The sequence below is a fragment of the Planococcus citri genome, chromosome 2 (genome assembly GCF_950023065.1).
Source record: "Planococcus citri chromosome 2, ihPlaCitr1.1, whole genome shotgun sequence".
In the NCBI taxonomy this organism is placed as follows: Eukaryota; Metazoa; Arthropoda; class Insecta; order Hemiptera; family Pseudococcidae; genus Planococcus; species Planococcus citri.
In genome coordinates, this window is record NC_088678.1 from 66,924,304 (window position 1) to 66,937,601 (window position 13,298).

At 34.0% G+C, this 13,298-nt stretch overlaps 1 protein-coding gene across 1 annotated transcript; it reads right to left on the bottom strand.

The window, feature by feature from the left end:
* Positions 1-472: 472 nt before the first annotated feature.
* On the bottom strand, positions 473-11,360 carry LOC135837257 (cytochrome P450 4C1-like). The gene is made up of 12 exons (XM_065352471.1): positions 11,129-11,360; positions 10,848-11,043; positions 10,662-10,768; positions 10,487-10,580; positions 10,208-10,393; positions 10,039-10,108; positions 9,817-9,940; positions 9,552-9,731; positions 8,681-8,749; positions 1,248-1,416; positions 964-1,143; positions 473-834 (listed from the first exon to the last, which is right to left on the bottom strand). Exons 2-12 carry the CDS (start codon positions 11,041-11,043, stop codon positions 647-649), a joined length of 1,563 nt encoding a protein of 520 aa, XP_065208543.1. The 5' UTR covers positions 11,129-11,360; the 3' UTR covers positions 473-646.
* Positions 11,361-13,298: the final 1,938 nt, after the last annotated feature.

Below are 13,298 nucleotides of genomic sequence, written 5' to 3' on the forward strand. Positions count from 1 at the left end.
AAAAATACAATTTTTTCACTTTTTCGGAACAGAACCATTAGATTTTGTAATTTTTTTGATACCACGGTACCCAGCACGTTAAAATTTTGATTATTGCGGCAAAATTACAATTTTTTGTCGGCAAAAGGACGATGCACCCATCCTCTCAAATAGCATAACTTGTCTTTTCTTCGCCTTCCCCCCTCCGGCGTCAGATTTTTTCTGGGCAGCCTTGATTTTCCATATTTCAGTCGTCCTACATCGATACTTCAGTCGTCCAATTCGTGTACTCGCCCCCCCCCCCTAGTGAACCCCATTCGCAACGTCACTGACCTGCACATCTACACTTCAACCCCTTTCTATCGAGAGGTCGTTCATCAAAATCGGTTCAGCCGTTGCCGAGGTATAGATACGCCCGAGTAGCTCCCTTGTCGATGAAAAATATTATCTACTTAGCTTGAAATATACATTACTACTTACATTGACCATATAATTATTGAATATTCCAACTTTTATTAGCTGAGCAAAATGAGCATTAAAATACAACTGTTTGAACAGATTTTAAAATTTTCTTGTGAGAATTTAATATCTACATAGATGGGATTGAGTGGAAAATTTTTTAAAAAATGACCTCACAAAGATTTGTTTAAACCCAAACTCTTTATCTTCAATTATTCAACAAGTAAGAAGGCTTCTTAATCCGATACTTGATAGATATGTTGTATCCATTCGCGGAGCTTATCGTAAACGAACTGTTTATTTTGATGTCCTTCATTTTCATGGTGGTGTGTATGCTGTATTTTCTCAGTAACGCAATTGTAATCAGTTTCATTTCATATAAAGCTAAATTTTGTCCTGAAATAAGCAATTACATTATAATTTTTATTGTACAATTTAAATGTTTGTAATTTATTTAATGGGTTCATCAATAAAGGAGGGATTTTTATATGTATGTGCCTACTACCTAGCTACCTAAGTACCTACCTATGCAATTCCTTGCACCGGCGCTAAATGGTATAAACGTGTGTTTAGGTCGATTTTCTACTGCTTCTGAACTAAAGTTTTCTGGGTTGAATTGCCAAGGATTTGGGTAATACTTCGGGTCAAAATGAACTGCAGCTATAGGTATTAGAATGACCGTACCAGCAGGGAATACTCGACCACCTGAAGACATCGATAGAATTAACGACCAGTGTTCGCAGAATTCTTTGGTACTACGGTAGCTGCTTGATCTTAAAGTGTGGTATGATAACCTCGCGATTTCGTACCTATTTTAGCATCTTCCGATACATCTTTCAAAATGAATGGAACCAAAGTAAACCTTCTCATGCTTTCTTTTACTACTTGATCGAGATATGATAGTCGTTTAATATCTTCTTGATCTGCGTAACGGTCGTTGTCACCGAATACTTCGTAAATTTCATCGTATAGTTTAGCCTGAGTAGTGGGTATGAATAGGTAAGTTTAGGTACTTTGTTGTAAATTAAAACTATTTTTAACCTGTTGTCATATTTTTTCTCGAAGAGTTCAAGGAAAATAAAAGTACCAGGAGGATTGTCTTCAGGCCGGCTTAAGGGGAAAATCAAAAATGTCAACAGAATGTACCCCCTTAAAAATATTTAGGCATTCTTTTATACCTCGATTCGAACATTGTTTCGGTTCTTAGTTGTTTCCATGTTCCTACACCTACTTAATCCAATTAGGTGATCTTTATTTTTAATCAGAATTTTGTATTACAAACCTCGCCCTTGGTCACTATACAATTCAGGATATCTACCTACTTAATTATATTTAGTGCAAATTATTGAACTTGAAGTTCATGAGTTCAATGCCCTTTCACCTACTGTAAATCCAAGTTGAATTGAATGCTTTGTCCTGCTTTAGTGATTCGATAGGTTAGATATTAGATAATGAGCTCAAGGCCACTGGCTGCAGTTTTCCTTCATCGGATGATGCAGAAAAGTTTGGTTTGATATCAAACCAGTCACGATGATATCTGTATTTTTCAAAATGAATTGTGATACTGAACAGTAATCCTGAACGTTCTTTTTCGTGTTTTTCTTTCCAAAATAATTTTTCTTTTTGTGTGACTTTTTTTCCATCGGAATTTTCTAAACTAACAAGGGAACCTCTTGAGGTGTCCGCCTCAGATTTGAACGGGACCGTGATTTTTGGAAAGAGCATGTTCTAAAACCCCCAAATCCAAATTTTCAGCTGCCCAAGTTCATTTTTCGATTCTTGGCGAATTTTTGAAAATCCAAAATTGAATATTTTGGTGATTTATGCTTTTTTTTTAAAAAAAAGTACATACTTGATCAGTAAAAATGTTCAAAATAAGTCCTAAAACTGATATTAACCCTCCCAAATCCAAATTTCGCCATTCCCAGCCATTCTGGAGCCTCCAGTGCGATTTTTAAATTTCTCCAGAATTTTCAATTTGCTCCAGAAGGCGTGAATATGAAGTAGGGCAGCTAAAAATCGAGTTGTGTGTTATACTCGATCTGTTTAACGAGTTTATCCACATTTGAGTCGATTTTAGGAGGGACACCTCAAGAGTGGTTTTTTGACTAGCTTTTTTCATAAGATAGAAATCCAAAAAAAAATTAAAATTTTACCGTTTGCGGGGAAATTTTTGAAATTTGCGCGAATCGCTGTATTTCGAACACAACAAACCCCCTGAGGCCAAGTTCTGCCACTTCTAGCCATTCTGGAGCCTCCAGTGCGATTTTTAAATTTCTCCAGAATTTTCAATTTGCTCCAGAAGGCGTGAATATGAAATTGGGCAGCTAAAAATCGAGTTGTGTGTTATACTCGAACTGTTTAACGAATTTATTCACATTTGAGCCGATTCTGGAGAGGACACCTCAAGAGTGGGTTTTTGACCAGCTTTTTACCGGCTTTTCGCAGAAAAGTCAGGTACTGTATTTGTCTCAACTGTGACAGTTTCGCTCCGGAGTAAATTTTCTTTGCGTTTTGGGGTGTTGGGATCATTGTGGGACCATTAGTTTTTTTTCAGGTTTCCTTAAAGTTTATATATATATAGACATATTTGTATCAAAACGAGATCACACATATACAACGTGCAAAACGAGATCACCTCCAAAAAATTTCGAAAAAATAAAAAAAAATAAACTTATTATATGGGGACCGCGTTTAACTGCACGTTCATACGTAGGCATAGGACCAGCGCATGGTCAGATATATTTTGTTTTAGCATACGTATGAACCGAGATCCTACACGGCACTTTGTTTAAATTTTACCATGATCTCGCTTTATGCGCCCTTTATATAATATTGAAAAATGTATATCCGTATGTAAAATGCGTGTAAAACGAGATCACCCCTGAAAATTTGCACAGAGACAGTACATGACCTCGTTATTAACGTGTGCTATGTGAAAAAAACCGAGATCACCAAAAATGAGTCGGTGATCTCGTTTTGCACTATGTATATAATTTTTTGATCTCGTTTTGCACTAAATTTACATATATAAATAGTCGTTCGACGGTAATCTGGCATCCAAGAATATATGCAGGAGACTGGCATCTTCACTAATCTTCACCTTCAAAAATATTTTTCGGCATGTAATAGTACAGCTGCACTACTCCGCACGTGCCTATGACGTACGAGCACAAAAGCGCTTCGCATATACGTGGGTAGCGCTAGGAGAGCACTACAACACAGCGCGCTCTGCGCGCTCCGTTGTGAAACATGCTAGATGCCACATTACCACATATTGTCTTTGAACCTGAGGGGTATGGGCGGTTGTATATCCGGTAAAGTGGCATCACCAAACTAACCCTATTTTTGGAATGTACAGACCTGTAGGATATCAAATAACAGCAATGTTAAAGTGGCATCCGCAAAATGATGCCAGTTTGTAAAAAAGATGCCAGTTTACCATTCAACAACAAAAAAAGATGCCACTTGGGCCCTGAAAAACTGTATATATACATGTAAAAACCATACATTACGAGATCCGTTTTATATAAAATCCGGCATTGCGAGATCCTGAGATCCTTTTGCCGGATCTCGCAAGTTCTTTCATATGCCACGGTGCTCACGAGATGGGGGGGACCCTGTACACCCATTTTCAGCCGGATCTCGTTTTATCTACTATTTATATACTTATATACAATTTTTGAAAATAGATAAACGACGCATCTTGCGAGATCCACCCCCAAATCAGGTTTAGGCCGTTGGTGGATCTCGGTTTATGCGGATCGCGAAATTGATAGCGGCAATGCATAGAAAGGCACTGTTTACACACTACAACGTGCGTTCGAACGAAGTTGTAGGGTTATTATTTCAGTTTTTAGCATTTTTAAAAATTTTTTGGGGCGGATCTCGCAATGCCTGTGTATATGTCGGATCTCGCAATGTACTATAAGACAGTATATATATATTTGCTTGCGACCAGACATGTCAACTATGCTTGGCGTATATACTGAGAAGTGAACAAAATTTTAAAATTGGCATAATTTCTGTTCTAAATTACTTATTAAAATTTTATTTGCAGATTCAACTTAATATTAAAAAAATCTACATGTTGGAAAAAGTAATCAGATTTTTAGGCTAAATTTTGAAGAAAAATTTCAAAAATGGAGGGGAAGTAATTTGAATTTTAAGAAAGTTAAGACACCACAAGAATGCTTGAACAGCATAAAAATTTTTGATGTTTTTAATTTTTCCATGGGCCAATAAAATACTAAAAAATTTCAGGTCAAATTTGTTGTTGTGTACACTCAGGATCGATGTATTTGCATACATCTCCACCAGTGCATCATGTTCTACTCACTACAAATCAACTGTAGACCCTGCGTTCGTCCTCGCGCCTTGATTTCTAAGTCATGCGCGCTCTGCTGGAAGTTTCTGAAAACTCATAGTTGACTTGTATAGTAAAATTAACCCATGACTTGTCAACTATAGTTGACAAGTTGGTCAGTCCACTTGTATAGTAAAATTAACCCATTCAACAGTTGACAAGTCTGGATACTAATACCTATATATATATGTGTTTATGTACCAATTTTGTGGCAGAGTAAACTCGAAACCTATGAAATTTTGAACAAAGTGCTTTATCCCTCTCGACTGGTGTATTGCCGAAATTTTGAGATTTCGAGTTTTATTAAAATCGGTTTAGGCGTTCCTTAGATATTTCAGATTAAGTGACTTTTTTTTGCCATTTTTGCGTCCTTTTGCAGACTTCCTCACCAGTTTTGTTTTTGGTATACCTATTTTTAAATATTTTGCTTAGCAATAATCACTAACGTCTGTCTTTATACCCAAACGATTTCTCAGTTTATTTCTTGTTAGAAACTCGATGGAAAATCGGTTCAGGTGTTCCTTTGACATCTCAGCTTAGGTAGGCTTTGTTGATTTTTTTTGTTATTTTTGCAGACTTTTGCAGACTTCCTCATCAGTTTTGTTTTTGGTATACCTATTTTTTTAAAAGCATAAATGTATTGCTTAGCAATAATCACTAATGTCTATCTTAATACCCAAACGATTTCTCAGTTTATTTCTTGTTAGGAACTCGATGGGTAATGATGGGCCGATTATTAATCGGTTAATCGGGCCTGAAAAATAATCGTTTAACGATTATTATTTTCTCTTTCAATTAATCGATTATTTTAAATTTCTGTTTTTTTTTTTGGCAACAGAAAACTCATAACAGAAATGAAAATTGTCAACAAATTTTTTTCAAATCTTGTTTTTTGCTATTGTCGAAGTCTTGCTTGCTTATTTTGCCAAAAATTGCCAGAAAATCTTGTTTTTTCAAAAATTTACAAAAATTTTTACTTTTCAGAAAAATTGCCCAAAATTGTCATTTTTTTGCAAAGAATTCCAAAAAGTTATACTTTTTTACAAAATTTGTTTAAAATTTTCGCATTTTCCACCAAAATTGTAAAAAAAAAAAAAAAAACGGTTTCTTACTAAAAATGACAAACATTTTTACTTTTTGGAAAAATCGTTAAAAATTGTCGTTTTTTTGCAAAAAAAATCCAAAAAACCCCAGATTGTTCCAAAAGTTGCCCCAAAGTATCGTTTTTCTGACAGAAATTGCGAGAAAATATCATTTTTTGGTTCCTAATTATCTAACAAAAGCTCATGTTTATTGCTAAAACTATCATAGTCTTGTTACCGGCTTTTTTTTTTTTTTTACAAAAATCTAGTAAAATTTCTTAAAAGTCTCGCCTTTTGTTGTCAAGAATTGCTAAAAAAGCATCCTTTTTTTTTGCCAGTTTTGAAAAAATGATATTGAAAATGCTCAATTTTTGTGGCAGAATTCATTTTAAAAACCCTCATCTCTCTCTAAAAAAAAAAAAAAGAAAAAAAAAATGCTCTACTGGTCCTCTTAGCAGTATGGGACTTTTTAACGTAAAAAAAATGATTAACAAGTCAGTAAATTTTTTTTTTAATTTACAATTTATGAATCATGGTACCGTAGAACAGCTCTATTTTCAAAAAACCTCTAGTTATGTTTTCTTCCCCGTAAAGTTCCGAATAATTGTAAAAAATCAAAAAAAAAAATGAATTACAAAAATTTTTAGAAAATATTTATATTTTGTATGTAAAAATTCCTCATAAATAATCCTCATTTTTAGAAAGTTTTTCAGTTTTTTTCCATTTTTTTTTTGTTCAAATCGAGGAGAGAAAGGCTTTGTACAGGAAGGACGTCATTGTTTGCGTGGGGAGGCTCGGGGAGAGGGTTTGGAAAAGAGATTATTTTTAGAGTGTTGTTAAAACAGACGTAAAACATTCACAAAATTTCTGTCATTTATTTTTTTTACTTTTTTGGTCTACTTTTTAATGGGGTTCATACAGGACTGTAGGACCAACATAAAGGAGATTTAAAAAAAATAAAATAAAAAATACTCCGTGAAACCGTATAAAAAAATTGACGTTTTTTAAATTTGAAAAAAAAATGATAAATGTAATAATCAAGTATGGATTTTGATAATTTCTTCGAAAAATAAAAAATTCAGGAGCATTTTTTTGATGTTGAAAAAAAAAAATGAATGGTTCTGGGAGGGAAGGAAAAAGACAAAAAATGGCTTACGATATTTTGAGGTGCCTCTTTAATCCCCAAAATTAAACGAAGTACTATAATCTTCTTGCCTTTAAATTTTACCTGATTTTGAATCTCTTTTTTTCACGATTCAAATGGTCGAATTTTCAATTTTCTCGTACCTAATTTCTGTAATTATTCAAATTTCAATTCAATATTTGGATAATCGCGAGTCTCTTCGCTTAACTCAACGATGTAGTAATTGTTTGAATATTTTTCGCAGATTTGTCAAATCAGCGTTTTCTTGTTAGGAACTCGATGGGTAATGATGGGCCGATTATTAATCGATTAATCGGGCCTGAAAAATAATCGTTTAACGATTATTATTTTCTCTTTCGATTAATCGATTATTTTAAAAAAATAATCTATCATGTTTACGAAAAGCCGGTTCTCTCACGCTAGTTGCGTGAGTGTTTTTTTCATAATAAAAATATCCAAAAATTAAAGGGAGGCCCAAGAAAGGCTGGAAATGGCTAAATTCGCTCTCGCGTGGTTAATTAATGACAAAATACAGCGATTCGCGCAAATTTCAAAAATTTTCTCACAAACGAGAAATTTTTGATTTTTGGATATTTTTCTTGAGGTGTCCCCTCCAGAATCGGCTCAAATGTGGATAAACTCGTTAAACAGATCGAGTATAACACACAACTCGATTTTTAGCTGCCCTACTTCATATTCACGCCTTCTGGAGCAAATTGAAAATTCTGGAGAATTTTTAAATCGCACTGGAGGCTCCAGAATGGCTGGGAATGGCGAAATTTGGATTTGAAGGGGTTAATATCAGTTTTAGGACTTATTTTGAACATTTTTACTGATCAACTACGTACTACTCTTGAGGTGTCCCCTCCAGAATCGGCTCAAATGTGGATAAACTCGTTAAACAGATCGAGTATAACACACAACTCGATTTTTAGCTGCCCTACTTCATATTCACGCCTTCTGGAGCAAATTGAAAATTCTGGAGAATTTTTAAATCGCACTGGAGGCTCCAGAATGGCTGGGAATGGCGAAATTTGGATTTGAAGGGGTTAATATCAGTTTTAGGACTTATTTTGAACATTTTTACTGATCAACTACGTACTTTTTAAAAAAAAAGCATAAATCACCAAAATATTCAATTTTGGATTTTCAAAAATTCGCCAAAAAATCAAAAAATGAACTTGGGCAGCTGAAAATTTGGATTTGGGGGTTTTAGAACATGCTCTTTCCATAAATCGCGGTCCCGTTCAAATTGGAGACGGACACCTCAAGAGGTTCCCTTGTAAGCAAGAATGGTAAAATTGTTCCAGATTACATCAGTCTTGTTTGACATCTTGAATGTGGTATCTTTTGACTTTTGAGATCCCTTTGATGATTCTGTGCTCGAATTATTAAAATTTGTTGTTCGTAATTGATTGGCAGATGTTATGCTCAAAAGTGACTTCACTTTCGATGCTACTTTCAGCAACTTCTAAGGCTTATAAAAGAGAAGCTAAGTTCTTTTGGGTTTTGTGCCCTTATAAGGTTGGTTTATCCTAATTCGCATTGACTTTTTCCCCAAGGTCGCCACGCTGAGCTTGACAAGACCCTTTATGAAGACTTCTAAGCTGTTTAATAATATTAGTAAGTAATGTAAATTAATATCTTTACCTGGACATTTTGGTGAAGTGCAATAGATAAGATTAAAAATGCTAATACAGTGGCAGTGGTGTCTGTCCCCTAAAATTCATAAGTATATACATAAGTAAGCATTATTTTTGCATTAAGCTCCTTGAGGGGTCATTTTGGTATTTTTGTCATTTTTTTGTGGTTTCGTTTCCGTTTTTAAGTTTTTTAGTTTTCAGATTTCAACTGTCGTTTTCCTAAAATTTCGCTTGGAAATCAATTTCCATCCCCCCTCATCTCCTCTTTTGTTTCATTTTCATTGCTCTGGTTTCAATTTAAATGTACCTAGGTATTGTGATTCGAAAGGTTCATTGCATCAAACATTGGCCTTGTGAAATTGCAAATGCTGCGATCATTCAAACTCACAATCACAAAAAAACAATGAAAAAATCAAAAACGAATTTTTTTGTTTTTGTTTTTAGACTTTTCGATTTTCAATTTTCGAATTAGTTTTTCTAACATTTCTTTTTTAACCATTTTTTTTTTTTTTTGAGGAGGAAAGAATTTACAACTATGGTCAAAATCTGCGATTTCAAAATTTTCAAAAAGTGGTAGGTAACTTTTGATACCCACCTTGTCACTTATTTATTCATTTTTCATATTTGGGTTTAAAATGACGAATAAAAAAACACCTTCCAGCCTCAAAAAATGAAAAATAACCTAGAAAAATCAAAAAAAAATCTTCAATTGAAAAACGTTTGTTAAAAACTTTTTTTTTCAGTTTTGTCCAAAATTGTAGCTCCCACCATTTTTTTTGTTTTTTGTTTTTTGATTTTGTGAATCGGATTCTCAGGTTTCCAACCCTGCTCCAACCACCTTCGACCCCTGCTTTATCAGATGAATTTGAGTTACGTACTCCAGAAATTGCAGTCATCATTTCATCATGTACGACTGTTTCATCATATCCGTCATTGAGTAACTCGAATGCTTCTGTTAAAAATAATTTGGGGGGTATTTCTTCGACCGGAAGTTTGTCCGGATTTTCTTTATGAAGTCTAACTTCGTTATTTATTTGACTCGTTTTTTCTTTCCAAATCTGTCAAAAAAGTAATTGAAATTAATCATCGGTACTGAAATCACTTGCAAAAAAAAAAAATCCAGGCGATTGATATCCACGGTACCTTTTTAGTAAGTGCTCGTGTGCTGTCGTATATCTCTTTGATTTCTTTTCCGTAATAAAAATAATTGAGGAATTTCATATGGAACCATGGTAAACACATTCTTTCGTAACTTGCTATAATAGCTCTGGAAATTGATAGTTAATACTCACGTTAATTATTTTCTTGTATATTCCTAAAACTTATTATTAGGTAACAAGTAGGTACCATAGACCATAGTCATACTTCATTGTACTGTGGTGAAATGTTTTGACCATTTGATTATCCCAGCTGAGTTCAACATTAAATAGAATTTCTGCAATTTAATGGATAGTATTGAGTAGGTTCAAATATCTTGTCAATCGTCTCCATTCTTCTACTCTTATGAAATAAAATTCGTCAAAAGTTCACTTACTTGTAATGATATCGAATGATAAATAAGGCGTGTAGTCCTTAATATCGAATTCTGGTCCATTTACGTGCTTTTCCAGCACTTTCAAGACATTTTTTGTTTTATCATTTATATGGATTGCGTAGTGTTTGAATCGGCTACCCGCAAAAGGTGGCGTTAATTTTTTTCGGTTATTTTTCCAAATACTCCCTGTAAGTGAATATTGAAAGGTAATATTTTACGAATTTCTCTGTAAAAATCCTACAGCTATAAAAAATATTGCATATCGATGGATAAACTTACCCTTGCTTGTGAATAATCCATCGCCCCAATAGTCGTGAAATGAATTAAAGAATAAATCTGGTTTCCCGTTCGTTTTCGAGCTCATAAAAACAGCCTTTGAAAGTATTACGTGGTTACATAATTTTATGGTTCGGTTCAGTCAGTTTATAGCGATAAAATTCAAAACAATACTTACATTGATATCTTCTGCTTTTGATAAACCTACGACAAGATATCTACCGAACCATAACTTATACATATGTCCATATTTTTCTGTGTATTTGATCAATTTATTGAGGGAATCTGAATGAAAGTAGCAAAGTATAGGTAAACATTTTGAATTTACCTACTTCATGCGAGTGAAAAATCTCCCAAAAAATACCTTCTCCGTGTAATAAATCTGCGGAGCTTCCAAATATTGAAACTTCCGGTGGACCTGGTATGGTCTCAGCAAATTGTACTAAACGTGGATCTCGTCGATAGGTTTTGATAATGTATCTCCATAAAATTACCAAAATTATGATTGGTAAAGTGCATAAAAAAGTTGTTACATTGAATACGAATACACTTGAAAACATCTAAAGAATAATGGAACAAGTAAATACAATTTTATTCGAGAGGTTTTCATCTCAATTTAAATTATTATTCGTAAAAATATCTTACCTTATTTTTATAAAGAAAGAAAAATGTTGATTTATTATCACATCTAATTATTGAAATAATTCATTTACGAGAATGATTTCACTTTCAATTGATCGAGAAACTTAACACAGGTTATTTTATGAATTAAATTTTATATATTTCACCTTCGAATATCGATATTTTTATCACGTGAAACTTATGCAACGGTTGCAACTACCTTCTGATAACTCGACACGTAGGTACCCAAAATAAATACTTACTTACCTAGATACGAAAACAAAGACGCGTAAAGCAAAAAAGTATAGGTGAGAGATGAAGAGGGGAACGATGACATGAACATGGCAAAAGATTATAGGTAATTATATGTATTAAGTAGGTACTGCGTTTTGTATGTTTTTAATTCCATAACTCGAAGGTGTAATTAATTTTTATTGTTAGATATTTGAACGTAGGTATCTATAACTAAGTAAGTATGTTAGGTATGGAGAAAAAAATGACCAATGACACCACAATTAGGTATTTCAATTTCAATTTTATTAAGTGAACGATAAATGAAAAGTTGCTAGGTATAGGTACACGTAGACGTAAAATGTACATATGTACCTGTTTCCTGATGTGAAATTAAAATTTCTCGTGTTTTAAATGGGCGGAGTTAAGCATACATTACAGTTCTCTCGATTGGAAACTTCCTTACTTATTTTTGGTAAAATTCATTTTGGAAAACATAACGATTCCATTTTTTTTTTTTTTTATTTTGAAGAACGAGTGGGATAAGTACGGTTTGAATTTTGACTTTCCAACCCCTTCATTGATAAAAGAAGCCAGGTGTTGGCACTACAAATTTCTCTATGAGATAAGTAGGCCTTTCTTGGTCTTTTCTTTTTTTGGGAGCACACTAATAATTCTTGAAAATTGTATGTCCATAATTTTTTGTAGCCCCTCCCCACCCCAAACTTCCAAAAAAAAAACTCATTTTGTAACAGTGGGGTCGGTCATAATTAACATAGATGAGTATTATTAAAATCAATACCACGATGGGTGGATGAAAAATATTCCTAAGGGGGTGAATATTTTTGTACTTTGTCGGATAGCTCATATACATCCAGATCAACTATTTCCAATGACACATAGTCCATCTCACATTTGTACTCTCATCCGATTCACATGAAATAAACACATTGAAAGTAGAGTTATTGACTCGTATAATTGCATTAAAATACAAACAACTTATACAATTACTCAGGTAAATCAAGCTAAATACATCAGAACTAAGGGTGATTCAATGGATGTAGAATTGAGCTTTTAGCCGGCGTTTGGTGGCATAGCAATCCAATACGTATGTGGTACCAACGTGTAGATCTCGCCGAGACGAGCACGGCGCGCTACCTACAAGACCCTCTATCTATTCATGGGAGGAAGCTACGGGCGTCTAAAGTGTACCAAATGAGCAAAAACTGAAAAATTGTCAAAATAAAAAATACAACCTGGGGAGCTTGTAGAGCATTCTTTTAGCTAAAAATTGCAATTTTTGGCATTGGCCTACCTTCATTTTTGAAGGATTTATGCAACTTTGAAGTTTGAAAACAGATCAATTTGAGTAAAATTTGATGAAATTTTTTTTTTTGAAATTTTACTCAAATTGATCTGTTTTCAAACTTCAAAGTTGCATAAATCCTTCAAAAATGAAGGTAGGCCAATGCCAAAAATTGCAATTTTTAGCTAAAAGAATGCTCTACAAGCTCCCCAGGTTGTATTTTTTATTTTGACAATTTTTCATTTTTTGCTCATTTAGTACACTTTAGACGCCCGTAGCTCCCTCCCATGAATAGATAGAGGGTCTTGTAGGTAGCGCGCCGTGCTCGTCTCGGCGAGATCTACACGTTGGTACCACATACGTATTGGATTGCTATGCCACCAAACGCCGGTTAGGACAATCCTTATACCACTTACGTGGCACTGGCAGGTAACTTATTAGACAAGTTAGACTTGCTAATATATCTAAATGTACATCTTAAGGATAATGGTCTCTGGCACCATCAGTCTAAATTAAACTGATTTAATCAATTCTGATGATAATTAGTCATGAATGATTGAATCGGGCAAATAAGGGGAAAACTCTACCAGTACTCAAACCTCTTAAAACTGTACGCTTCAACTGTCTCTTCTGTGCAACTCTGTCTTACTAGGTCAG

Excerpts from the sequence above, each read along its gene's own strand:
- LOC135837257 (XM_065352471.1), bottom strand. The coding sequence starts at position 11,043 with ATGTTTTCAAGTGTATTCGTATTCAATGTAACAACTTTTTTATGCACT. Across the intron at positions 10,109-10,207 it reads ATCATTCGATATCATTACAA|AAATTCTATTTAATGTTGAA; the intron begins GTAAGTGAACTT and ends ATTAAATTGCAG. Across the intron at positions 9,941-10,038 it reads TTTCACCACAGTACAATGAA|AGCTATTATAGCAAGTTACG; the intron begins GTATGACTATGG and ends ATCAATTTCCAG.